This window comes from Cyprinodon tularosa, unplaced genomic scaffold (assembly GCF_016077235.1).
Source record: "Cyprinodon tularosa strain WSP-4 unplaced genomic scaffold, ASM1607723v1 ctg107, whole genome shotgun sequence".
Lineage (NCBI taxonomy): Eukaryota > Metazoa > Chordata > Actinopteri > Cyprinodontiformes > Cyprinodontidae > Cyprinodon > Cyprinodon tularosa.
In genome coordinates this window covers 429,991-457,571 of record NW_024037860.1, presented here as the reverse complement: position 1 = coordinate 457,571, position 27,581 = coordinate 429,991, and the positions used below count along the sequence as shown (strand labels likewise).

Below are 27,581 nucleotides of genomic sequence, written 5' to 3'. Positions count from 1 at the left end.
TTTATTGCACAGATGAGATCCTTTATTGTTATGCATGCCAGTTTGTTTTCACATCTTTCATTTATAGACACACAAAAATAAAACAAAAAAAAGACATCTGGTATGTCATAATGAGAATATGCTGTTTAAAGATGAGGTAAAAAAAAACACTTAACACTGGCTACAGGGGAAGAGCCAAAAGGGAACCAAAAAGCAGAACTTAGCTGAAGAAAAGTGAAATCAGTGTTAATAACCAACTTCACAATATTCCTTCCATCTTGAGCCTCGGCTCAAAGTTTGCTGTAACCACATCAAATGATGCATTTTCACTATTTACCATCTAAAGATGCTGACCTAGTGATCACTACGTCGCCGGTTATATAACAGCTGAGGAAATCTGTCAACAAAAAAACATTTGTAATGATCAACCGGACGAGATCAGAACTGACTAGATCTACTGGCTCAGCAGGTCAAACACTGAAAAATCTTTTTTATTGTTATTATTCTAATGAATTAAACTACCAACTCCCACCGTGTCCACCTTATAAATCCATTAAATGTAGTAACATCTAAATGATTGCTGATAAAGGTGAGGAATTTGTGCTTTGATGTCAACAAGCATAACCTTCCATATCCTTGCTTTTTTTTTGGGTTGGATTCTAATCCTACTGAGGAACATGGAGCTTTTCTTTTTATTGTTATAAAACCCTTATTAGCAGATTAAGTTCAAAGGAACACCAGATGGGTGATCCTGTATGAAGCAGCCCAGTAATTAGAGCTGACGCTATGCCGGCCCGAGTTTGGCACTCATGGGTTTCTTATTCGGACACATGCACGAGCTCTTTATTTAGTTTGGACCCGCATTGCAGCTTAAAGTTCTCCAACTAATTTCAATTCTTTGGCAACTTCAACAAGACAAACAAGCGAAATAAAGGACATTTGTTTTCCTTTTGTTTTGCTGAGTAATATGAGAGCAAATAGTATCCAGAAAGTTCCTATTAGGAGCACTTTGTGACATACAAAGAAGCCATTCTCTCGCATTTCAAAAAGACGCACCAGAATCTTAGAAGAACATTTTAAAAGCGGGATGTGGATTCCACCTCCTCCCTCTGATGGTACGTCGATAACGGCTGTCTCAGTGTTTGTGCCAGGTTGGGGCTGCCATGGGGCCTCTGGCTGTTGTCTCCACCACTATCAGCTCATCTGGGTTGTTCCGTGCCTTGTAGTGGAGCAGCAGGTCCTGTATGGCTCTCTCTTCAATCTAAAGAAGAAAGAAACCAAACAGATTCAGAAGATGATGCGATGGGATAATGTGTTCAGTAAAAGATGATTTGACTCGTGGGTGAAAACAGGAAATGCTGATGGTGGAGACTTTAATGACAACCAGAGAGCCGCATGGAGGGAAAAGCGTTTAGTGAAGGCAGCGGCAGAAGTTTGGCAGCAGCTGGAGGGGAGCATCCAGAGCAGCACTGCATTGAGGCTGATGTTAAACAGATAATCAGCCAGACGACAGAAGGAGCAGACATTCCACCCCCATGCTGTTTACCTCCAGCTCTGCATTCAGTCACAACCAGAGCGAGTGTGTGCATGTGCCCTCTACCTGGATGAGCGCCAGCGGCTTCTCTCTGCTGCGGATCAGCGCTGCTTCCTGTTGCTTCTCCTCCTCCACGATGGAGGCGAAGGTCACCAGGGAGGAGAGAGGAGGGCTGCCCACTGCGGCCAGCACCCAGGGTCTGAGGGAAGGAGGAGTTGGGGTTAGATCCAGAAATGCTGCAGGTTAAATTCTTTAAGTTCGATTTTTGCTCAACTCACTTCCAGACATGCAGGAAGCCTCATTACTCCCGACTGATTCATTTCCCTTCATTCATAGACCAGAAAACTAAGTATCCCCCGCCATCAGTCATTTTCTGCCTGACTCACATTAGGCATTTCTGTCCCAATATTCTTTCCAGCCTCGCTTTAGTTGTTTAGAACACTGATGAACAGCTCTCTAGAACATCTGAATCAGCTTAAGTGCGGCTTTAATAAGAGCTTGGAAAAGCATTGACTTTGCTCTTCGGTTTCCCTTCCAGCAGATTTCCTGCAGGGCGTCAGATGACCAACTATGATGTCAGGCAGTAATGCCAGCCCAAATAATCAACACTCCACCGCCATACTTTGGTCTGATGTTTTGTAAATAAATAGCCAAACATTTCTAAGGTCTCACATCCAGACAACAGATTGATCCAGAAGTCTTGTGGTTCATTCAGGTAAACAGTACAAATAACTTTTTTCCTTCTAGACAAGCTTAACTTTTATTCTAGTTGACCCAACTTGATCACTAGCATGCAAGCTGAGGCTGCTAAACAAAGAGCCGACCATCTCAGACTTTTCTATAAACATTCTCTCTATAAAGAGATGTGCTTCAATGTTCCCTCTGAGGAACAGAAGGAACAGGAGGGCTGGATGCTCCAGACCAGCTAATGGCTACAGCTAGTTCTCCTACAGTTAAGGGCTTCAAACCTATTCATTAAAAAAATGTATTCTTAAATCAGGATGAGGAAGTACATTTTATTTTAACATGAACAACAAAGGGGAACAGAGAGAACCACATGTTGCTGTATGGGATATTTAATTCCTTGGCTTTTTTTTTTAACAAATTGCTCTAGGTGTTGATAGGAAGTATCATCTGTAGCGGTCCATCTTTTACCGGATCTGAGAGATCTCTTACTGAAGACACTGTTTTCATGTTTAATAATCATGTTGCTGTGGAAAGAGCTCAGGGGACATTTCATGAAGCAGGTGTAACAAAGTCAGATTAAAATCCTCAACTCTAAATTGATCTAGCCAAAAAGTCGGGAAGTCTGAGTGTTCGATTCCAAAGCGGCTGTTATCGGTTAGTTAAATCAGTTTTAACCAGGTCCACAAAGAGCTAAGCAAATAGGAAAAGCCATTATTAGTGGAGCACCGATTTGACGTATTTTCCGTAAACCTGCTTCGTGAAACGGAGCCCAGGTAAGCTCGTCTCGCTGCCGAAACGAACACTGCATTGTTCAGAACGCCACCTCCACAATGAGCCATGGTGGTGGGAGCATCATGCTGTGGGGAGGCATGGTTAGAACGGAAGATAAATGGGGTAGAGGTTCACCTTCCAGGAAGGCACAACTAAATGAGTTTCCATTTGTTAGAAGGGCCCGGCTGAAGGCCAGCTGAAAACCAATATTAAATCCATATTAAATATTGGATTTAAGGGGATTTGGCACTAATTTGCGTTGCCTATTCATGAAACATCCAAATAAAATCCATTAACGGCTCTAAAGTCACAATAATGTTAAAAACTTTAAGCGGTATGAAAACTTTTGCCAAGAACTATAAACGTGTCTAAAAGCATTCAGTTCATATGGATCCTGGAACCAGGCCAGTGTAACGATACGGCCAGCAGTTTCCTCTGGAAATACTCGCTGAAGACATAAGACGGAAAAAATGTCCGACATTCTATCAAATCAAAGATTAGAGGCTTCTTTCATAATTCCGACTCGGGAAAGAAGGTCCAGAATTTACTGACCGAGGCTTTAATGCGTCTGTCTCCTGAACGGCCTTATCATTCCTGATTTAAACTCCTTCACATCACCGCATCCTGCGGCCGTTTAATATCCACACATCTGCTGGTTACATTACAGGAGGAAGTTGGATAAATCCTGTAATAAACCATAATCAGCTGCATACTTTGCAGAACAGAGCATCACTTCCACAGGCCGGGATACTGTGTGTGAATACAGTGTTTGTCCAGCTGTCAAGAGAGGCAGTAAAGGTCAGAGTGACTCGGTCTCTGCAGGCAGGTCAACCCAGCTGCATCGGGTCACTCTAAGCTGTCCACATCAGAGTATTCAGGCACCCCAGCAGATAACCGCAGAGAAACCCAGAACTGTGGGATAACCACTTAACCAGTAAGATTAAACAAAAAACATTAAATTCTTATTTCCCCTTCTTGTAAAAACGAATCAAACATTTTTATGTTAATTTTAGTTTCTCATCTTTAAAAGTAATGATAAAGTTTGCAAACATGATCGCTTTTATTTGCATCTAAAGGTTACCTTAGATAAAGTAAAAAGCAATAATATAATAGAGAAATGTGATACTGTGAAATGAGCAAACAAAAAGGAAACCATGATGACGGCACAATAAATACCTCAACAGTGCCTTCAAGTGGAAATCAGCAGAACAGACCAGAAGACTCTGAATGTTTACTCTGTTTCAGGCTTAATTACCTTCCAGGCAGAAAGAAGCTCATACTTTCTGATCAGCTCTAAAATCCTTGTGTTGTTGATCATTTAATTCTTTTGCTTTATGACCTGCAAATTGCAAACCTTTTCCTACCCTGACCGCACCTCATTTTCCTTGAAGCAGCTCCAAACACTCTGCTCACCCGTTGGGCTTCTCTGGCTCGCCGCTCTCGCAGCTTTTGAAGGTCACCCTCCTGGCTGCAGGTGCAACGTTGACAGAGGATCCCTGGACCCTCTGTGGTCCTGCTTGACCCGCTCTGGTTAAACGGCTTTCTTCCTCCTTTATGAGAGCCCGAAAAGAACATGAAGAGGGAAGAGACTGGATCGCTGTTGCCCTGCAGAAAGCAAACATACGGAAAATCTGTACACAACTGTTCAAATGTAAAATGAGATTTCTTACCGATCTCTGTTCATTTTAAATGTTTTTCAAGCATATTTAAACATTTTGCTTCATTAATGAACAATAGTGCTAAAAAACCAGTGATACTGGCTTAACAAGCTCTAACCGTACGTATAGAACACAAATGATCCAATCTGATTCTAAGCAGCGACTCACTCGATGCCATGAGGGCTTAATGACACCACTCCTCAGTGTGCAAGCAGTGATAGCAGGAAGATGACTCGATTTGGGCTACTCTTAGTTTTTACAAGCCATATTAGACAGGGGAAGCAAAAAGTTTTCTACTTCATTTGTAGAAACAGCTTGAGACAGTCGGTTCAATCAAACTGTATAAGAGCGAGTGAGAGCAATACTTTCAGCAGAAAACAGGAAGGCTGAACAGTCTGCTGCAAAGTTACTGTTTTAACAATCTGCCTTTAAACCCGTCCACCATATTGGGCTAGTAAAGGTTTTGGATACCTCAGCCTTTGGTCAGAACAGAATGTTCATTTTGTAATGCTAGCCATGCAAAAAGCTAATTACTAGGAGTGTATATCACCGGGTTTGTCACAACTTCGCTTTTTCAAAAGATGAGTAGTTTACTGATTTTATAAGTCTGTCAGGATATGATAGTACAATTCTTAACTTTGTAATTGATAAGATGTGATATCATCCTCCTATCTAATTTACATTGATTTCAACGTATTTAAAAACGTACTACTTTATTAATAATTTACTAATTATTTAAGCATCTTACTTTAAAGCTCCAACAGATATTGAAATCAGAAACAGCCTCTATTCTTTATTATAAAAAATAAATAAATAATATGATAAAATAAATAATAATATATCACTTGTCCACTCCAGTCTTGGAATTTTCAAATTATATTGAAAAAGTGGATCCACTCTTCATTTTACACTGACGAGCAATAATGCATTCCAATGTATTTTTATACAACCAATAATTAGGATGCTTTTTATTATATAAAAAAAAATTCTCTTTCATATAGCCAAAAGATGCCAGTTCTCTTCCCAATAGAAACTCCTTCAAACCAGGACAAAACAGGAAATCAGGAGTTATTTGAAATTGGTATTACATTTTTACCAAAAGCTCTTCATCATTTTTTGATGAGTGCATCCCTAAATATCATCATTTGTATTTGATCCCTGCTAAGTGCTAAAAACTGAGCGAGCAGAAACTGGCTTAAATCAATAATGCAGAAAAAAAATAAGCTTTTATTTCCAATAATTTCTGGCACAATCCAGAATTTTAAAAAGACCTTATAATGCCTACTGGTTTATTTCTGAGCTGCCTCACCAGGCCTTATCGCTGCTTTTAGACGGAGTCACTATTGGAGCTGATTTGGATGGGGACGTTTCCACAGCCGTCTCTCTATTGGCCAAGGCTAACATCTTCCTCTGCTTCTGGGACAGTTTGGAGGAAACAGGCGAGGGTTTGATGTTGGGGATGATCCTGCACATAGAGAGGAAAAACCCACACATCCAAAGTGGTAGAATGCAGTTTACTTTTAGCACAAACACTCTTACCAAGCTCAAGAATCAGCATGTCTAATATGTTTTCATTTTCTCACATTCCAGGGCTTTTAGGAGTTGCACCAAGAGTCTGCAGAGAGCTGGCCTCCATGTCCATGATGGTTCTCAGATCCAAGACTGGAGGTGGATGAGGACTGCAGATTGGAAAACCAGGGTATTATTCAGACACTGATTGCGGCTTATAGAAGGACAGTTTGAAGAATGCATTTTTCCCGCTAAAACTTCAGTAATTACCATAAAGTTCTACTTATTCTTGATTAATAAGTGATGAATAGAGAAAATATTCCCAACCATGAAGCAGACTTGAGGATGTTTCTTGGATTGGAGCTGGGGGGAGTTGGGAAAAGAGCAGGAGGGTTGGTTCTCAGGGAAGTTGGAGTGCTGGGTGGGGTCTTCAGCCTCTGACTGAAGGCTCGCTCATCCTGCAGGAGGAATAAAAAGAAGACGTCTTCAATACAACTATACCTTTAGCTATTTGCACCACAGCTGGGCAGTTATGCATCAAAGCATCAGTCACTGAATATATTAAGCCAAGAAAACATCAAGCCCAGTGCTAGCTCAGGGTGAGCTATGAGCAGAACTTAACGTGTTAAGGCCAGAACACACAGAATCAGATTTTGCATCTGATTCAACAAAAAAAATCATGTCGGATGAGGTCATGGTGTTTAGCGCTCATTGAGAAACAACGTCCCCATTGATCACAACCGACAGGATTTTACACAAGGGTGCTGCGTTGGTCTGACTGAGAGCTCAGGTCTATTGTAGCAGCAATTCAGCTGCAATTTCATTGGTCTGACAGGAAGAGAGAGACACGGTTAAAAGTAAACACATCGGCTACAACATTGAATGAAAGATTGTAAAAAAAATTAATAAAATCGAAAAAAATTAAGAATACTTTACATAAGATAAAAATTCAGCATGTAAGAAAACAGATAAAGTAGTGATCTTCATTTGATCCTCACAAAAAACAAAATATCGAGGGGCAAAGAGAGCAGGTAAGATCTGCGTATCCTCTCTCTTCTTTGTGAAAAAATAAAGAAAGAAAAACTTCGATAAACTCACAGATCTCCCTCTTAGAATCATCTCTCACTGCCTCAGTCAGCATATAAACTGTCCCACAGTGTTTATTGCTGTGTTTTTCTTTTGTTTAGAAATAGACCTCATGTTTTTTTTTTATATAGGCATATGAACATTTCTATCTTTTCTGGTTTAGAATGAAAAAAAAATCAGATCGGAGATTAAAAAGTCATGCACAACCGGTGTGTTGAGGCTCTTACCTGGTAGAACTGTGGACTAATTCATTATTTAGACCACAACTTTAATTATCAAACATATTCCATATGATTAAATGGAAAGTACCTCAGTTTTGTCATGGAAGACAGGAGACTGGATATCTCTGGGACTGCTGGCTCCCAGGTAGCTGCCCTCTGAGTCAGATGTGAGGACCTCCTGTAGAGACTCTGTTGAGTTGGCCTTTCCCGACTTCACCAGGATAGGAGACACTACTGGAAGGAACCATGGCACACCACGGTAAGACCGAAAGCCGACCCAAACAATAAACTACTTCTAGACAAGCACTGAAGTGGATTTCTTTAACAAAATGCAGAGCTGAGGGATCTGAAGATGCTAGGACATTGTTTTTTGTCTGTGTGCATTTTAGTACCTGCAACAGGAGGACTTTGAATGACATCAGAGAGCGTATAGCCTCCTGAGCTGTCAGAGCGTCTCCTTGGTTTCTTCTTTGCCTTCACCTTTGCCTTCTTTAAAAGGATTTCTCTGAGGATGAGCATTGAACAAACAGAAGAATATTTATATATATTTATACATACACATACACTCACTCAGAATCCAGTTTCTGCCCCACCTTGTTTTTTTTATTTCGTTTTCAGTGAAGCTTTTCACCGTTTACATAAAACAATCACTTCTCAAAACACTTTGTAGCCATAGACAAGCTTGTAGCAAAAATACTTGCTATGAGAAGAATAAAACTAAAATCTCTAACTTTAATGGAGGAATGTAGGTGTACCAATAGAGGCACTGAGACAGCACTGAAAATACGGCAATGACAAACAGCACGGTTAAAACGAAAGAAAAACTGAACAGTTCTAAAAACAGCTTGCCTCGATTCTTAGAAATGTGCAGCAAAAGTAATGACTGTGCCTGGAGCACGTGAGCAAAGATAAGATTATTTACAAGAATATGAAAAAACTTTGCAAATAATAACAGGAATGTAAACAACTTGCTGGGTTTGTTAGGAGCAGAGATGATTATAAAGGTTATAGAGTCTAAAAGTTGCTGACAGGAGAAACCTACAATGAGGCCTGGTAGAATACACTTAGAGACAATATCTGAACCAGTTTGTTTCCTGGTATAAAACTACATTTAAGGAAACACGATAAACGTTCCAACATTCAGAGCTTAGTAGTGGCTGATAACGAAAGATCAGGTCGTATATCATAACAAATAAAAATAAGTGTTAACCAACAGGAAAAGATGTTTGTTGGAGAAAACTAAGATTGATCCGTTTAGAATGAAGATAACAGGAAAATTCCATACATAAAAATCATGTTTATTAACATGAAAAACACCTTTTTCAATCTCAACATGGAAACTTCATTCTCCACAGATTCTATTAGTTAAATAAGTTATTTAACTAATAATAGATGAAAATAAACTTAAATATAACAATCTGACAATATTTTAAGGTTATTTAAGGTTCTGTTGTTTTAATGTGCAAATAATGTTTGCTTCTGTCTCCCTGAACTCTAGTCAGCCTCGGCAGATGGCCGCTCACACTAAGCCTGGTTCTGCTGGAGGTTTCTTCCTGTTAAACGGGAGATTTTCCTCTCAATTGTCGCTTGCATGTTTGGTGTGAGGGATTGCCTTAGGGTTAATGAGTCGATGCAATCAGCTGGTTTTCCTCAAATGGAAAACTTTGAACCAATCAGACTGTATGATTTGGTTGAATTGTCTCTGTAAAGTGCATTGAGATGACATGTGTTGTGATTAGTGCTATATAAATGAACTGAAATAGTCTAGAAATCTAAAATTAACTATTGAAAAAAACCCTGCAAACAGCACTTTTATTTATACCACCTAATTAATAGTGTATCCAGATACAGCTTTGATGTATCGATATAATAAGGCTGCTTCATCTCCTAAGCATAGAGATGATGGCATTATACGGAGGGAATGTTCTGCTGGGACAAAGACTGTCATTCAAACAGAGCAGAGATCCTTTAAGCCCACAATCAAGATAAATCTGTGTTTTGCATGGTCCAACATTGTGTCACGAACCTAAAAAAAAAAATTACCAGTTTAATAATGGAGAAACTATTAGTAAGCTTTATACCATTTATATATATATAAAAACTATTTATTTTCTGAGAATGCGTTTATTTAAGCGCAACTATGCACATTAACAAACATCTGGAAAAACGGACACTACATTGTATTATTTTCCATGTGAATCCCAGATTGTTCATTCTTCTCCCTCTTCTCCCCCCCACATCTTCAACCCGAAAATTGGTCATTAGAAATCAAATATGCATCTTGCACATCTAAGAAATACGTATTGATATATTTCACAATATTTTAAATTTTAATATAAAATGTATTTGTAAAAAAAATTATAATAATAATAAATATATAATAAATATATAATAAATATATAATAAATATATAATAAATATATATATATATATATATATATATATATATATATATATATATATATGTTTTTTTGTTTTTGTTTTTTTTTTATGTCTTAATCAGGGTCATTGGGTGTGTGGGGTGGCGCCCTAGCGCCCTCTTTTGGCCAGATGCCACTGTAGACATGCATGTTTGTGTGAAAAAAAGAGATAATCCGTAATGAAATTAACTCCTGCATGTACAGGTTAATAATAAAGCTTTTGAACCCGTCTTAAAATACAAACCTCATTACACCTGTTCCCATGGTTAGGGTATGTAAACCTCTGACTGGAGCAATTGTTTTTAAAGAGTAAACTTATTCTTTTGTATACCTGCAAGACTGATCCAGTTCTCCGTCTGGTTTGGCGCTGAACGCAGAGTCTAGATCCTCCTCCTCGTATGCACTGAGGTCTGGAGCACCAGGATAGGGGGTGATAATCCGCTTCTGCATTGCTGGGATCTAAAAACAATCAGATAACATGCAACCAATACATGTCAAAGTATGTGATTGATAAAAATGATTAAATGCTTTTCCTGTATTGTGTTTATCAGTGCAGTTCAATGTTTTCAGCAAACTACAAAACTTCTAATTTGAGGAAAAGAGTCAAATGATTCAGCCTCCCAGCTTCCCAAACCCTGGTCCAAACGGTTATCTGCACCATAACAGGCTCTATGAACAAACATGGAAGTCATGACGAGCATGGAGCGCTGCTCTGTGACTCACCGTCCTCCTGTAGGCTGCAGAGAGCTCCACCAGGACTTCATCACTAAGAATATCCAGAGCCCTGAGGAAAACACAATCAGATAAAGAACACACACAAACATAGATTTTTTTCTAACATCACAGAGATGAGAGTTAAAAAGAAAGTTTTCTGAATATAAACAGAACCTAAAGCAAAAACACCACATCTCTACTGAACTGATTTAAATACTAGATATAACTAGATCAAATATGTTTATACTTGGTTTGATTTGCTATTAAAACAAAACCAAAACATTATGAGTTCAACTCTCACTTTGACTCCAACAAGGCAGCCATGTTGAGGACGATGAACTGCAGGCAGGACAGTTTCAGCTGCTCGGCGTTGTACATGGCAGCGAATTCCAGCAGTTCTGCTGCGTTCTTCAGGGTCACTGAGTGAGCAGAATATTCATCAAATCAACAACTGGGTGTATGTTTCCTCCTCAACAGCCTCCACTCACTAAATCTATCATACGATATCTATAGAGCTAAAAGATGCATTAAAAAGTAAACACCCAACTTTCTAACAAGGCTTCAGACTTATATTCAAACCAAAATCTATAAGCAGTTTAAAAAAAAAAAAAAAAAACATAGGAAAGAAGAAGATGATTGATTGCTGAGCTGAAAAATTTGAGTTAATATTAAGTTAGGGAAGCAAACAAGCATTGATCTGAGAGTAGCATTTCTTGCACTAGCAAGCAACCCTTTTCCCAGAAATCAAAGTAAGGCAGGCAATATGGTAAAACCTCACTTTATGTGGTCGTTACAGGCCTCCATTCAGGAGGGAGAAATTAAGTAAACATCAGGACAACATATCTGCACATGGGAGATACAGAGGAAAAACTAAAGAACCAAATTAGCATGTGGATAAGTAGCAAACGTTAAACACAATCTGAACTAATTCTCAACTTTGCCTTTTTATGGTTCCCTTTTATTATTGCGCTCATTAGGATTAGGAAAAGTTTTTCCATTTCCTGATGCGCAATCGCAGCTGTGCCCACAGTTTGTAGGCTATTGCTTTGAGCCCACGTATTATTTTTCAGGAATGCACAGTTTTAATACCAGAGGTGTCAGGTAACAAAGTGCAAATACTTAACTTTTTTTAGTTTCCTTATTTAAGTAGAAATTTTCGCTATCTATCTATTCTTTTTGTTTTATTTAAGCTCAATATCGTTATAGCCAGTTAGTAGAAAAAAATTAAAAATTTTAAAATAATTAGTTTCCTCCAGACCACTCATTTCTTTGTGGTTGGACTAAGTACTGCAACAACTGGTTTGTCAAAATAATAAAATAAATAGTTGTTCAAGATGATGCGCAGTTAAACTTGAGACTGTTGCCATTAGTTATAAAAGAAAATTAAATATAAGGAACTTATCATCCAGGGTTGTAGAAAATGTTCCTTTAATGAGCATTAAAGCATCTGTCCTTAACATTTTTCCTGCATTACTTTTACACTTCAAGTAGTTTTAGAAATGGTACTTTTACACTTTTACCTGAGTAAAAGTTTAAGTTAATAGTCTAACTTCTACAATAGTGTTTTAGGATTTATATTACTACTTCTACTTGAGTAGAAAACATTAATACACCTCTGTTTAATACATTTGCACTTGTCTTATAAAGAATGTTTAATTGCCTTCTTGTGCTGCGTCAGAACATTTTCTTAACTCAAGAGGCATTTCCTAGAAACATGTAGGCAAACTGCTATCAGAGCCATGGTTGATTACAGCTCAAATTAATTCAGCCTTAAACATCAATTCCTGTTCCTTAAACACAACCAGGCCAACGCTGGGCCACCAGGAAGTACAGTAGAGTCCTTCCTGTTGGTAGAGAAAGGAGGAAGAAAAATACAACGTACAGTTCTCAGTGATGACGACCTCGCACATCTCCTTCAGCCGTGTGATGAGCAGCTGGTCGGCTACAACCAGCACGTTGCAGACAAACTCTACATTAGGAGATTCTGTGGAGATAAAAACATTCTGAGTTCATCCCTTCTTCCTAATCCGGTGATCGTGAAATTGTCCTGAATGAATGATTGTACCTTTAATGGTGGGAGACTCATCTGTATAAATATACTCCAGAATAACCTGGAGGATCTCGGAGCTGGTGGGCAGCTCCAGTGCAGAGCAAGACGTGGCCTGAAGGATGGAAGGCGACAAACAGGCTGATTAGCTGACGGTTTAAAGTAGACATGTTGGCTTCTTTACATGTAATTATATATTGGCATACCTCAATCCAGGGGTTTCCAAGCATACTGTTGAAATATTCTGAAAAAAATAATAATATTTTTTTAGATTTCCTTTAGGATCATAATATTTACAGAAACTCAAAACTGTTCATAAATTAAGCTGCTGATTTTCTTTTATCAATTCATCTATAGAGATGCTTTTAGTAAATAAACCTACCTGAATAAACAAATGTTTTGAACTTGGAGAAATCATTTATTTTGCATTTTATAATTAACTGTAAACGCCAAAAACATGGAAAAATACCACAATTAGTGCTCAAAATATCTGGAATAAATACGATGATTTTGGTTCATTTGACTACTTTTTTTGATTAGCAGATTAAAAATCCCACAACAAAGGTGCTCTATAGGAAGTTTTCTGTTCTATGGAATTTGAACTACACAACAATGACAAAGGATGGAGCATATTTATAGATGTTTCTTAAGTGGAAATTTTTTTAATATCTTTCCATTTAGCTATGGATTCATTTCTGCACAGAGTGGATTTGTCTTTTAGCAGATTGGATGTTAAAAATACAATTACTCAGCTTATATATAATTAACAAATAATCATAAGCAATTTATAAAGCTGCTGAAAATGTCTGAACATTCTTATTGTTAGGAAAAAATAAACGATTTTATAGCAATTTCATAAAAAGAATAAATTAGTGCTTGCATTTATATCCAAATTAACTAAAATCTGTGTTTCTAAAGGGGCTGGAGTTCTTTGCGATATATGTTGCTACAAAAGAATATAATTTACACCATTACACATATCATATTAATAATTGAATAATTTATAATCCACGCCAAGTGATAGTTTAGTCATACAAAACAAAATGCAGTAACAGTTTGTGCACGAAACGACATGTCGGCAAGTTCTGGATTAAGTCTCTCACCTAATCTTGCACAGAGGACACTTTTGTGACATGGAAACTCTTTGCCATCATCAGATTTCAGAGTGACGTCACAGAGATAGGAGCTGTGCACAAAAATAGACCAGAAAGGCTTCATTCATTGTCATATTGATTAGTTTGTTGTTGTTTTTTTACTAAGACAGAACTGAAGCTGCATTTATACCATTTTTTCTGGAAGAATTTGGGTTTACTTCCAGTCTTCTTCTGCACCACGTTGATCTTTCCATTTTCATACTTCACACCATCCAGTCTTGAAGGGGTTGGAATAACAGAAAAGTTAATATAACTGATACTGCGTTTTGCTGTAGAGCAGAGAACAGCTTCTCACCGTGCCGACAAGCTGCCCAGGCCGAGCTTCTTGGCAACAGCCTGTAAGGTTTTCACAGGATTGGCCCCTCCTTCATTGACTCTGGCCTTGTCACCTTTGCCTCCCTTCCCCTTTTTGCTCGACTTGGAGCCCTTGTTCTTTGCCTTGTCGTTGTTAGCTTTGGCTGAGGGAGAAAGCGAATTGTACACCTCGAGCGCTGAGCAACCTCTCAGACCCAGGTCCTGCAGACTGCTGATAAGCCGCTCGTGTTCTGAGTCCTGGCCAACAGAGACAGAGAAACAAAGTCTAAATGGCAAAGGCCTGCCTGAATGAAAGAAAACTGTTTGTCCTGATGAATCTAAAGACGGATTGAAGGAAAATGGCTGTATAGGCTTGAATAAACATAGATGAACTCTAAAAATAGACAAACCCCCCCTGCTTTTACCGGCCAACCCACCTGGTTTTGGTCTGCTGACAACCCTGAGCCTCTAGGCCGAGTCCCGTGCACAAGAAGCTCACAAGAGTCCGTGTAGATGAAGTGCAGAGCATATTCCAGCATGTCCGCTGGGATCTTCTCAAAAATGAGCAAGTCGCATCCGACAGCATCTTCGCTCCTCCTCACTTCCTTATCCAGCTCCTCGTTAACCCCGCAGCGCTCGGGCATGAGCTGCTTTCGGAAGAACTCAGACCTCATGGACAGGATGTATTTGTGAGCGGGGAAGTTGCGCTCGCCGGCCTGAAGCGTCACATCGTGGATACTGTCCGTTTCATCCGCCTCTTCCAGAAGCCTCCGGAAGTGATGGGTGACGGAGGACGGAGAGATGCTGGGGACCTCATACAGGCTGGAAGACATACATTAGAAAACATGCATTTCAGACTTGGTCAGACTGTAATCCAGCTCAAATATTTGAAACAATAATTAATTATATCTGCCCTGGATAAGCTACTAGCACAGTTTAGCAGGAAAATATATCTCTAATATTAACCCCAAGTGCAGTGATTTTCTATTCAATTACCGTGTATTTATGACCTCTACGCCTTCACTTTTGATTAATCGATTATTGAAATATTCGTCATCTAATTCAGTAAGATTAATCGTTAACTGTAATATAGAGACTCTAGCTGCCTTTAGCAAGTGACAAGTGACCCACTTAGAGCAGTAATTACATCAAAATTGTAAAATACAATTTATAAACATTTTGCATTAGGGTAAAAAAAAAAAAAAAAATTATATATATATATATTTTTTTTTTATCTGTCAATCTGCTCTATCAAGAACTCCTTAATAAGACAAGTTTTAGCTTCACCTGGTTTAATATTGTAAAAAAATCTTCTTAAAGGAACCTTTGGCAATCCCATTATTAATCGATTAATCAAAAAAATTATTGACAGATTAGTCAATTTGCAAAATAATTGTTAGTTGCAGCGCTATACTGCAGCATACAAAGTTCCAGAATGTAAAGTGGTCCTTTATATAGGTAAATCACTAATAATCTTTAATCAAAACTAGGATTTCAGCCATTTTTCTTCGTTTTTCCAAAAACTAGAGGAACCCAAAAAGACAGATATTTGCAGCTTTTAATAAGTTCATATATCATGACTCTTATTGTGACATGTATACACACACACACACACTCTTTTATTGTTTTTTGTTTTATTTATTTATTTTTAAATCAACTGCATTGAGAAATACAGGTCTCAGTTTCCACCCCTAGGTGGCGTACTTAACGGTGAGAAACTTTATGACAATCCCGTTGGTATAGATTAGACTTCACACATCCTCATCTGTTCCATCTACAAAGATCCAAAACATGTTTTTGTTTCTGGATCCAATACTTATAAATTTTATCACTTTTCTCATTTTAATATCAAACCAATTTATTTAGAAATTTGCTCTTATGAGATTATCTATCCAGAAATGTAAAAAATCTAAACAAAATTAATAAAAACCATTTAGACTATTTAATCTGTTAAATTTAATGATTAATTGGTTTGTAAACCAAAATAAAAACTCATTTTTCTAAGAGTTTTTTTTGTCCTTCACTTTTTTTGTTTTTTAAAATTTACCCAGTTTCAGATAAGAAATAATTTTTCTTTCCATTTAAGCAACTCCATTATATCAAGAAATTTGGGGAAAAGTAATAATAGAAAATAAAAAGATGAAGGGAAAGTTTTTAGAAAACGCTCTATTTGTCAACCACAAGATCATTTTAAAAATAGAAACAAAACAGTGGAATAATGACATTTTTTTTTAAGTTATAAGGTGCTGCTTTTAACCTTCTGACAAATTCATTAATCAGACCATAACTAAACTACCAGTGGAAATTTCTGCAGGTTTTTTTTAAAAGACAATTATTTAATTTGACGTCTTATTTTAAATCTGAAACCAAAGGAAATAAGAGAGATAAAAAATAAGAACATGAAGTCCTTTCATTGACCGAAATGCTTTCTAAATGACTTGTCCAAGTAGCCGCCTCTAACCGATACAACAGCTGAACGCATTCATTACATTCTTTCTAGTAGAAATCCAATATTCTTTAGAAGATTATTCTCAAATCTGTCACAGAATTCCCAGAAATGTGCAGCATTTAGATTTTAATCTGAATGATGCTTCTAAAGCTGGTCCCGCACCTGGTTTTGGGGTCAGCTTGAAGCACGCCAAAGTTCAGCCCTTTGGAGTCCATAGTGATGCTGACCGCTCTGTGGACAAAAGGGAGCTTCTCTAGGCGGATTCTCTCGTACATGGTGCCGGCATCCGAAGGACCGCAAACCTCCACGCTCATCTCTGAGGAACCAGAAACTAGGTTACAAATAAAAGTCTTTGACTGACATTCTCAAAGGATACCTTCACTCATTTATGCCACTTCTCTTAACTCTAAATATTGAGTCTGTTCTTATTGACACCAGTTTTATATATTTTCAGAGGATCTTTGAAGGAAAAGAAAAGGAGGATTTAAATTAAGATAAAGTAAAGTCCTACATTTTAAGGCTGGAAAGGAAAAAAAATGTAACTCTTTTGGTTATGCTTTATCTGTGTGGATCATTCTGCTTATATCATGTTAAATTCTGTAGATTTTCAAGTAATGCAGAAAAAGGCAGATTTAAGTTTAAACTGAGTAAACTGCTTTACTTCCACTATCATGGCTTCTTTATTCATTTTTTTTTTCTATCCCCAGAAAGTTTTTGTTGATGCTTAATGAAAACAAAATAATAAAAAAAAACATCAGCAGGTTAGAAACATGAACTCTCCAACAGGTGCATCTTTACCCCAACAGCAATCAAAAGAACAAATAACTTAAATGCAACGATAAAACCTCTTCAGTGGATTTTAAATTTAATGGGAAGGAACAGGCGGGTTATTCCTCACCTTTTTTCTCTCCGTACTTCTTATACTCCCCGGCCCAAACACCGCTGAAGCCTTCCCCATCAGGAGTCACAAACATCAAGCCGTTTTTGCTGAGAGCGATGTCTGACATAAAAACCTGACGCGGATACGCCCACCTGCACTGCCTCACCGAGCTGCCAGAGGAACGCCAGCAGAACACCTGATGGAGACATGAACGCCGTACGGAGAGTTACACAACTCTTAGTCATCTAGAAAACACTATAGGGAATGACCTCTTCCTGTTAGCTGTATACACAGGGTTGGATAACAGTAAAAGTGAGGCAGGGATGAAAATATAACTTGGATCCATTTTGTTTGCAGCTTCGGGTTTTTCTGGGTTTATGCATCATAAGGATTAAATGTTTAACTTACCCTTCCTGCTTCATCCAGCGCTAAGATGGCTATCTTTTCCCCACCGCAGTCATTCAGGATCTGGGGAAGCACCCGATGATCCAAACTGCCACCACTGACCAGGACCTTTTTGATGTTCAACTGTCTGAAAAGAGAAAAAAAGAAGATAATTTAGAGTTTTTTTAAGATTTATTTATTTTTTTTCTATCGAAGGCTGGGTGACAAATGAACTTTATTGAATTATTCCAATCCAACTAGGAAGGGCTTCACTAACGCTTCGTGCTCATGCAGACAGGTCCCTCTATCGGACCAAAGATTCTGTTGGATACTTCCAGAACCCAGCTTCATGTGGACATGGTATCGTTACATTAACCCCTCCGAAGACAGATGATTAACCGGAATATTCTCACTGGTAATTTCTGTCATTTGTTCTTATAAAATAATCAGGAAACAAATAATAAATGTAATAATATCTTGTCTAAACAACAAAAATCCACCATTATGAAGCCATATCCTGCAGCTCCATGTCTAGGATGTTAACGTTAAACTGCTCCCTATCAAAACGTTGCTTCCAACCCCTTTTAATCACCTTGAAGCCATTTTCTTGCACTGGTAATCAGTCAGCAGATAAACATCCCCTTTTTCAGTCACAACCACTGTGGCTCCATCACTAGCTGCTGCCATGGCGATGCCAACATCCTTGTGGTGCAGAGCCGACACCTGGCGAGGCGTTGTCACACATTTCTCCCCATTTGGGTCGAGCAGATAACCTGAAGATAAAACACAGAGGAGTGAAGCATTCCACCTATCCTTATAGTTAACATGTCATGTTCTTCTCCAGGGCTGAAATAAATACACTGAACAAAAGCTCAAAAAGCTAAAAAAAAAAAAAAAAAGATCAGCTGAAGATTATTTGCATAACATTATAGGCTCTGTTCGAAAACCTAGGAAGGGTCCTCCAAGGACGCAGTCTACCTAGACTGGATCCTTCGAAGTCCTTGAAAATAAGGAGACCGGAAGAGTTTTGGCTATGAATTTCGACCAGGTCTACCCTTCGGCGGGTTTTACCGCTGTAAGCTCTGTTGCTTAGCAACCGTGAAAGTTGACACACAAAGCAGGAAAGGAATGAATACCGAAGTTTTCAAAACTGTTTGTTTATTAATTTCTTTTTTTATTGTAAAGTGAACAAAGACTACATTAACAAGAATCCAGAGTGGAATAAAGGTTCCAAATTTATATTTCAACTCTTCCCTATTATGTTATTCTTATACATTTTTCTAAGGTCCACTTTTGTGTGACCATTTTCAATAATCTTTCTGCTGCAGTAAATTTGCATTGTGGGACAATAAAGGGATTTTCTATTCTATTCTATAAAAGGGATAGAAATATATAGGTAAATCTAAACAATGTATGTATAAAAAATATATCTGAAAAATCTCTAATATTCAACAACAAAAAATACTTAGTTAAGCATATTGTGCAAAACAGCAATAAAAACATAAAAATCCTATCAGATTTATAGTTCCCACTCTGCAGATATATTAGAATCTGTCCTTAAATTACAGCCAAACCCATTTACACAGTAACAGATAAAAACCTTTAGATAAACCAAACATTACCGCCACATATCTGACTCAATAACCATTAAAACAACTATTTTCATTAATCTCAGAAGGAACATGTATCATATTAAACTGAACTTCCAATTTTCACCACTGTTCGGCGCCAAGTAATCTTTGCTCTGATCACGGATTCCATGGTCTCGCAATGAATCCTGGGTAAACCAAGGATACCGAGGATACATCGGACCCGTCCTTCAAATCAGGGAAAAAGACGGACGCATTTTAAGGCCGCATAACAAGAAGTCTTGGAATCCGAACCAGACTTCGGCGCCGCGCTATGACGTAATCGCCTTTCGAATTCGGCCTTCTAAGGACGCGTCCTAGGTTTTTGAACAGAGCAATAGTCCGTAGGAATTTTGATGCTTTAACAAGCTAAAACTCTCATCTTCCTCCAGCTGAACCAGGCGGTTCAGTAACATTGTGCATCTGAAACTCGAGGCGGTTGTTCTCCTCCCTTGTTTCAGTGGTTTTACGGAGCCTTACCCAGCTGCCCTCCATTCAGTCCCACTGTATACACCGCCTCTCTGGTCCACAGCACTGTGTGGAACCTCCCTGCAGCTACTCCAATCACTGCTCTACCTTTCAGCATTTTGGAGAACACCTGATTCAAAACAGGAGACGTATGATGATGTGATTCATTAAAAAAAAATAAAATAACTGATCCCATTTTTTTTATTTTTTTTTTTATATATATTCTAATGGAAGCCCAGGAACCTCCCCACCTGTTTGGGAGCATTTGCTGAGGCAGGAGGAGGAGTCAGGCCCAGCTGGTGGAAGGTGTTGAGACCAAACGTATAAACGTAGCCTTCCTCGGTCAGCACCACTGTGTGGTCTTTAGCTGCTGCCACCTGGGAGCAGTGGTGGGACATCAGACCCTCCACCATCCGAGGAACCTAGCACAGGAAGATGAAAAAAAATTTTTTTAATTGTTTTTCTTCCAAACTTGGCATAAGTTCACATACAGAATCCCTTCACAAATATTCAAACCCATTAAAATGTTAACTATTTTATAGGGATTTGAACCGACACATAGTAAAGTGTAAAATTAAGGGAAAAAGCGTAAATTGGAACAGTACTAGGGCTGAGGGTGATGACGTTTCACGAGCAGATGAGAACGCACAAGTGCACTTATATGGGAACGGTCTGATTCTTTTTGGGAAACCTCCATCCTCTGCATATCTAGAGATCAAGGTTTCATCCAATTCACTGCAAAACAGCTAGAACGCAGCCAGACCGGATGGAAAGCATTCATCACATCTTTCCACAGATTTTAAGCTGGGCTTCAGTCTTTGAATAGACCAGTCCAACACAAATACACCTTATAAATCCCCTAACCCAGGGATGCTCAAGTCCAATCCTCAGGAGCTCCAATCCTGTAACTTTTAGACGCATCTCTTCTCTAACACACCTGTATTGAAAGATTCAATCCCATCATTTAGCCCAGAAGAGGCGTGGTAACGATGTAATTTCCTTACTTAAAAATAAGTGTTTCCACAGCATGATGCTGCCGCCGCCTCATCAGACCAGAGCACCTTCTTCTTATCTGTGTTTCTCTAAGGCCTTATTGGCAACTAAAAATAACTGGCTTCTAACTGCTTTCATTATCAACCTTCCTCATGCCATCCTTTAGTAAAAGAATAATCTCTGCAGGCCGAATATTCAAAATTTGGAAATTTGAAAGTATAACTCTTGTTTTAAACCTCTACACATCTTTATCCCTGAACTGACTGTAGAGTTGCTTAAGCTTGATGATCATGCTCTTTTTTTAGCTTCACCACAGAGAGACAAATAAAATGGATTCTTTTATTCTAACAAACATCTGAGGCCTTCCCAGAACAGCTGCAATTATACATGGGTTAAATTACACTTGGCTGGAATCCATTCACTTTTAAGAGGACGATTAAAGGTAAATGACTGCAATGGACTTTATTTAAGATGGTCAGATTGGTGAGGAGGGGACAGAAATGCACAAAAATGTCTCCTTTCCTTCCAGCTGAAGAATCAGCCCCAGTTCCTTATGTTTAAAACATACTATCCCGTAAAAACTGCAGCTTCACATCAGTTCTTCATTCCTAACTTGTTTAGTCTTTTGCTTCAGGTCCTTTGATACTTGATATTAAAGGGTGTAAATGAGAGGCAATACTTTATCTACAGTCTGCCTTTAAGGAATCTTAAATTTCATAAAAATCTATATCTTCACCCTCCTTATGTGCCTAGAAGTCAGGCAGGGGACGAGTGTCGGCCTCTTTGGTTGCTGCTGACGCTTTTATGTGACTCACTGCTGAGTCATTGAGAGTTAAGCAGTGGAAGGGAAAATATGACACAGCAAAATAAGGCAAAGAAAAGAAAGAACCTCACCAGATAGGTCTGTTCATCTCCGTGACCAAGTCTTCCTCCTTGTCCATGTCCACAGGTAAACACCTGACCTTTCTGGGACAGGAACACGGAGTGGAACTTACACAGCACCACCTACAGGGAAAAAGGGCCAGATGGAAAATCCTAATTCAATGTGAGTTTTAACAACAAGTATAGAACTTTGACCTCAGAGCTGAGGCTGTGATGAATCTCCTGCCAAGCTCTCTTGTAGCGACATTAAAACACTGCGCCAATAAAAGGCCAGGGCACAAGTGGAAAAGCAAACATCATTATTAATACATTGCGCCCTCAAGCCTTCAACAGAGCGCAGACATGTTTCCTGAAGAATCTCATTGATGTGGAAATTCACACACATGCACCCACAACAGTGGAGCTCATTTAATTAAAAGCATGTCATTGTGGAATTAATATTTAACCTCTAGCACCTGCTGGATTAGGATGGGGAGACAAAGCCTACACTCAGTGTCGCCAGGTCATTGTGTGGTCATGATACCGGATCTACCCGACCAACAGCGATATTATGAAATGAACTTTGCAGGTTGGAAAAAAAAAAAAAAAACTGAGAAAAACAACTTGCACAAAAAACTTTCTACTGAAAGAATATGAGAAAAGATTATTTATCAGGTGCAGAAAGAACAATTCATGACATAATAGAACCTAGTTAATGGCTTCTAAAGAAGCAAGCTACTGAAGAAAAATAAAGGTTATATCTATTCTAAATGGTAATCTGCAATGGCTAAAAGAATAGAAAATCTGAAAAGTTGTTTTTTGTTTATTTTTAGTTTCACATCTTTTTTTTCGTGAAAATAAGAAAAAAGAAAAAAAAAACAATTGCATCGTCTTATTTCAAGTGCATATTATACTAATTATCTTATTTTAAGGGTAAAAATACTCATTCCAATGGCTAATCGTCTTATTTACCTACTTAAACTAAGGGTAAATACAGTTTATCTAAGAAATCTTGACTTATTTTTAGATCGTTTTTGCAGTAAAAAGCAATTTCCCTGTTTTAATTTATTTTAAAATTTTGCCTCCTGCAGCGGTGCCAATGAAGCGTAGGGATATTCGTGAATCGCGAATGAACTTTGCAGGTTGGAAAAAAAAAACAGAAAAACAACTTGCACAAAAAAGTTTCTACTGAAAGAATATGAGAAAAGGTTATTTATCAGGTACAGAAAGAACAATTCATGACATAATAGAACCTAGTTAATGGCTTCTAAAGAAGCAAGCTACTGAAAAAAAATACAGGTTGTATCTATTCTAAATGGTAATCTGCAATGGCTAAAAGAATAGAAAATCTGTGACGTTTTTTGGGTGTTTTCTTTTTAGTTTCACATCTTTTTTTTTATGTGTACTGAAAAAAAAAAATCGAAATAAGTCATGTTTTTCTTAAAATAAGTGCATTTGTTGTTGAACTGAGAAGATAAGTGAGAAGCTTTGCCAATAGAACAATTTACATTAAAAAAAAATTGCATTGCCTTATTTCAAGTGCATATTATACTAATTATCTTATTTTAAGGTTAAAAATACTCATTCCATTGGCAAATCGTCTTATTTACCTACTTAAACTAAGGGTAAATACAGCTAATCTAAGAAATCTTGACTTATTTTTAGATCGTTTTTGCATTAAAAAACAATTTCCCTGTTTCAATTTATTTTAAAAATTTTGCCTCCTGCGGCGGTGCCAATGAAGCGTAGGGATATTCGCATTTCTAGTGCTGGCCATAATTTACTCTCTCCACAGTAATTGACATAAAATAAGCGGGAAATAAACCTTCTCTTTACTCGGTGTACTAAACACAATGAAGAATGAAAGTTCTGAAAATATTTGGATGCAAAAACAAATAAAGCGAGGCAGTTTCAGCCACTCTTTCATGTTTCTTTCCCTATTCCAATTGTTTTGATTCGGCATCGGTCACTGGCTTTCGCTACATTTTCTGCACACGCTTGAGCAGCTTAGAGGCTTCAAAGCAGAATAGAGAATTCAGTGACTGAAACTAACGGCAGCAAGAAGAGTCATGAGGCTGAGCTAGAAGCGGTAGAAATCCAAGGTTTAGTGACCACCCTCAGGAATTTTAGCCTCTCACTTGGTCTGGGATACACTGTTCTTTTGTTATTAAGAGAAATATCTGCTGAAATAAATCGAAGGATTTCTTTAGGCTGAATATATTCAACTCAAAATCTGCTATTTTGTCATTTAGAGAAAAAAAGGGAATAGATTCTTCAAACTCAACTTTTTCTAAACCTCAAATTTATTTTTCCAAACGTTTCAAGTTCTGAGCACAGACAAATGCAGGCTCAGCACCTTTTAGCCATTTAAAGTGTCATTTAAACTGCAGCCTGGACAGCAGAGGTGCTGATTACAATGCGAGCCAAACCTAACATTTCATAAAATAAGATCAGGCTAGAGGAGACCACAACAACACATTGAAACATTTTTATCTAGATAGAACCAATTCATCAGGTTTACTACGAGTCTAAACAAACAGAAAAAATTAAAACCTTGAAAAACTGAATCCTTTATCCTACATTGGTTGTAAATTCAAAAGAAAATGCCAGAATGAGTCAATCCTGAGGGAGAAAACACACGGATGAGCCCTGAGGAGAAGGTTGTGTAATGCAGGGCTCACGAGACGGGAGTGGCTGCTTTGCCTCAATTAACTTATCTCTTTGGCACAAGTGCACTTTTTTTCTAACACTGATGTAACATATGTTGGCAATGTGTTGATAAATGAGGTGCAATAGAAGGCACTTCCAGTGCATTCTGGAGGAAATGATTAGTCCATCTCCCCTCAAGGATGACACAACCAGATCGAGTGCTTCTTACCTGCTTGATGTAAACTCCAGTCCTGGCGAATACATCCACAAGTTCAGGGTGCTGCCTGCTCTCCTGGTTGCCATGGCCCAGACTAAAATTAGTATTGCTTCCCCACATGTAAACTTCTGTTGGGTCTGCGTTAAAAGGAAATCTTGTCACACGAACAGTTTCAATGCTGCCTCAAAAGGTGGGTTTTACTCATTATTATTATTAGTATATTATTATAAAGTCTAATGTGTGTATTAGATGTACACATACGCTTCATTTTTAAATGTTATTTATAAATAAAGCAGATTTTCATGCCCGAAAAAGGAAACTGGGTGAGGCAAAAGTGATGAACATTTTCAGATCTTACCAGTGTTTTTGAAGACAACATGTGCCGGTCTGTCTTTCATGGTCAGGTCCAGGACAGACAGTCCTTCCTTGTCCTGGGTGGACAAAAGCCCACCATGCTGCACAATAACAACAAAAAAACATTAACTAATGACTCTGTTCGCTTTTGGAGAAATCAGTCCACAAAAACATTTTTTTTGCATTAAAATTATTTTCTGGATTTTGCAGTGGTTCATGTTCTCATTTAACAACATAATGCTTCACATATTTATTTACCACCAATTAACCAAAGTATTTCATTGGGATCTGATGTGTTAAATCAGTAAAAAGCAGCATAGAAATAAGAAAAAGGGAAAAATCATACATGCTTTTTATTTCTTTCTTCACAAACAATGTTTGGAAGAGTGAGACTGGCACCAAATGTGAGCTATAGATATGTTTGTACGGTATTCATCAGAGGTGGGGGATCTGGAGTCAACAAGTCATCTCTATGTCACGTAGTTGTTCTGCCCAGCCACTGAACCAGGTAAGTCCAATCTGCACAGGTTAAACCAGATTTGACTCAACTGGTTCAGTGGCTAGGAAGAACAAATACATTAAATAGAGATGATTGTTTGACTCCAGATCCCCTATCTTTGGTATCCATTCCTCAATTTGGGTGTATACATCCCTGCTAACATTATTAAAGTTAAACAGGCAGAAAATAAAAAAAGGATCCATGAACACATACCTTAACTAATGATATGAGACAGTGGATCTGTCCATAGAAGGCACTGCGGTGCAGGGCATTCCAGCCAGATTCTTTATCCTTCAACATCAGATCAGCCCCTTTACTTTCCAGCAGCCACTCCAGCAGAGCCTTCTTTCCCAGCGAAGCCGCCAGGTGAAGGGCTGTGCGACCATGGGCATCACGCAAACTGGTTGCATTGTGGCAGTGAGAAGTCAGGAAAGCACGGAGCTTCCCTTCAGATCCACTAGTTAGCGCCGCAACCACCTGGTCTGCGTGCTGCTGGGACCGGCATTTTGGGGTGCAGTCTGGAGATGCCAGGCTCATCCTGACCGCTTCACAATCTTCACTGGAGTTTCCTGTACTTCCGTCACAGAGTCTCTCTGACACCCACAATTGTAAACAATCTCAAAAACGTGTGGATGTGTTGTAACAAAATAATAACACTGCAATTTCAATTTTGCAGGACAAAAAAAAAAAAACAAAAAAACTCTCCAAAGAAAGTACCAAGAAAAAAAGGTAGAGGTGGGATGGAGTGCTAGAATTGTGCTTGTGTTGAGGTTCCACTGCACCCTAGCGACCCCAGAGCCTTTTCGTGACTCGCTTCAATCCACCATTTCGACCAAGCTCTGAACACAGACTAAGCTGCTCGCAGCATATAATGGCATCATGAATTCAAACAATACAAAAACTTAACAGGCTTGTCATACAAAATAGTGCATCTCAAGGTTTGCAAAAATATCTTTCTATTCAATCATTTACAAAAGGCAACAATTTTAAAAACCCTGACCTTCTCTTCCAGCAGCCCAACCATCCAACTTGAGGGGAAAGGCCACCTTTCCCCCCAAAACTCACGATTTCGTTTTTAAATCTCCATAATTGTAGGGTGAACCTAAGTAGAACAACAACAACATTAGAAATAAAATGCAACAAACACTGAGAACTTGTGTGAATGGAAACAATTTCTGCAGCAATGCTGCTTTAACACCCTCCTATACACAAGTAAGTATTCCCAGGGTGCATTTAGAGTAATAACACAGGAGGAATGAGGTGCCAGGACGTTATGGTAGCAAAGATGTCAAAATGACTCAGGTAATCACAACTTGGACTTTAAAAGCTCACATCTACTGAGTGTACACGTATGATGGGCACCAATGCTAGCAGAACTCCAGCATTATGTAACAGGCTAAATTAGCCGGCTAACATTAACTTCAAGATTTTCAGTATCCTCCAAACTTTTAATTGCGTCAATACTTTATTCCGCGTTAAGGAAATTAATATTTAAAGACATTTATTGAAAAAAAATATGAAAATTATATGAAAAACTCAAAATAGCTGTCCACTCATAGCGCAAGCTAATAGCTTCTAGCATATGTTGCTCAGATAGCTCAGAATGTTGTCCAATTTAACATGCAGAAGCAAATTAGACAATCGTTTAAGAAAAAGCAGGACTCCCATCTAAGTGTCGGAACTGCTGTTTTTGTAATACCTCCATTTAGTAACATCGCTGTGTTAGGTTGACTTAACAGAATATTGCTAGCTAGCCTGATGCTATTGCGCTAAAATACATTTATTAAAATCATCGTATTATCTTACCTTCCGCTAGATGAAGAAAAAGGAAGAGACTAAGAAAGTAGCTCTAGCGACGTACATTCTGTGTGCCATAACTAATAAATAGGGAACTTTAACGGCTCTTCATCTGTGGCAGATTTTGACAGGGCTAAATCCTGCAGGTTAGGTAACAACACCCACTTAACATCGAGACTTCTGATTGGTTAAAGCGGCTACACGCTAATATCTGATTGGTCTATTTTTGGGGCACGTCAGTGAAGTCAGTGGCACTGTTGCTAGATGACATCACATACATTTTTTTTTTCTTAATCTTGAGCAACCCTTTGGAGTTGAAGAAGAAGAG

The 27,581-nt window shown here is 38.4% G+C and overlaps 1 protein-coding gene across 2 annotated transcripts; it reads right to left on the bottom strand.

Annotated features, from left to right (window-relative positions):
- ibtk (inhibitor of Bruton agammaglobulinemia tyrosine kinase) lies at positions 1 to 27,427 on the bottom strand. Of its 2 annotated transcripts, none has more exons than XM_038288603.1 (30): positions 27,263 to 27,427; positions 26,148 to 26,558; positions 25,670 to 26,113; positions 24,962 to 25,058; positions 24,616 to 24,740; positions 21,771 to 21,881; positions 20,135 to 20,305; positions 19,896 to 20,013; positions 18,380 to 18,560; positions 17,812 to 17,935; positions 17,422 to 17,599; positions 16,686 to 16,839; positions 14,512 to 14,896; positions 14,076 to 14,332; positions 13,911 to 13,997; positions 13,730 to 13,812; positions 12,833 to 12,870; positions 12,645 to 12,741; positions 12,462 to 12,563; positions 10,881 to 10,998; positions 10,589 to 10,649; positions 10,197 to 10,324; positions 7,838 to 7,950; positions 7,534 to 7,679; positions 6,466 to 6,596; positions 6,213 to 6,308; positions 5,939 to 6,094; positions 4,385 to 4,576; positions 1,580 to 1,712; positions 1 to 1,240 (listed from the first exon to the last, which is right to left on the bottom strand). In XM_038288603.1, exons 3-30 carry the CDS (start codon positions 25,991 to 25,993, stop codon positions 1,115 to 1,117), a joined length of 4,032 nt encoding a protein of 1,343 aa, XP_038144531.1. In that variant the 5' UTR covers positions 25,994 to 26,113; positions 26,148 to 26,558; positions 27,263 to 27,427; the 3' UTR covers positions 1 to 1,114. The 2 variants fall into 2 exon arrangements, with proteins under 2 accessions (XP_038144531.1, XP_038144543.1); XM_038288615.1 differs by having other exon boundaries at positions 25,670 to 26,049; positions 26,457 to 26,558.
- Between the last annotated feature and the right edge of the window lie 154 nt (positions 27,428 to 27,581).

Coding starts and splice junctions, on each gene's coding strand:
- ibtk (XM_038288603.1), bottom strand. CDS start 25,993: ATGAGCCTGGCATCTCCAGACTGCACCCCAAAATGCCGGTCCCAGCAG. Junction 14,333..14,511: donor TGTCAGCAGACCAAAACCAG/GTGGGTTGGCCG, acceptor TCTGTTGGCCAG/GACTCAGAACACGAGCGGCT. Junction 6,597..7,533: donor TCTTCCATGACAAAACTGAG/GTACTTTCCATT, acceptor TTCCTCCTGCAG/GATGAGCGAGCCTTCAGTCA.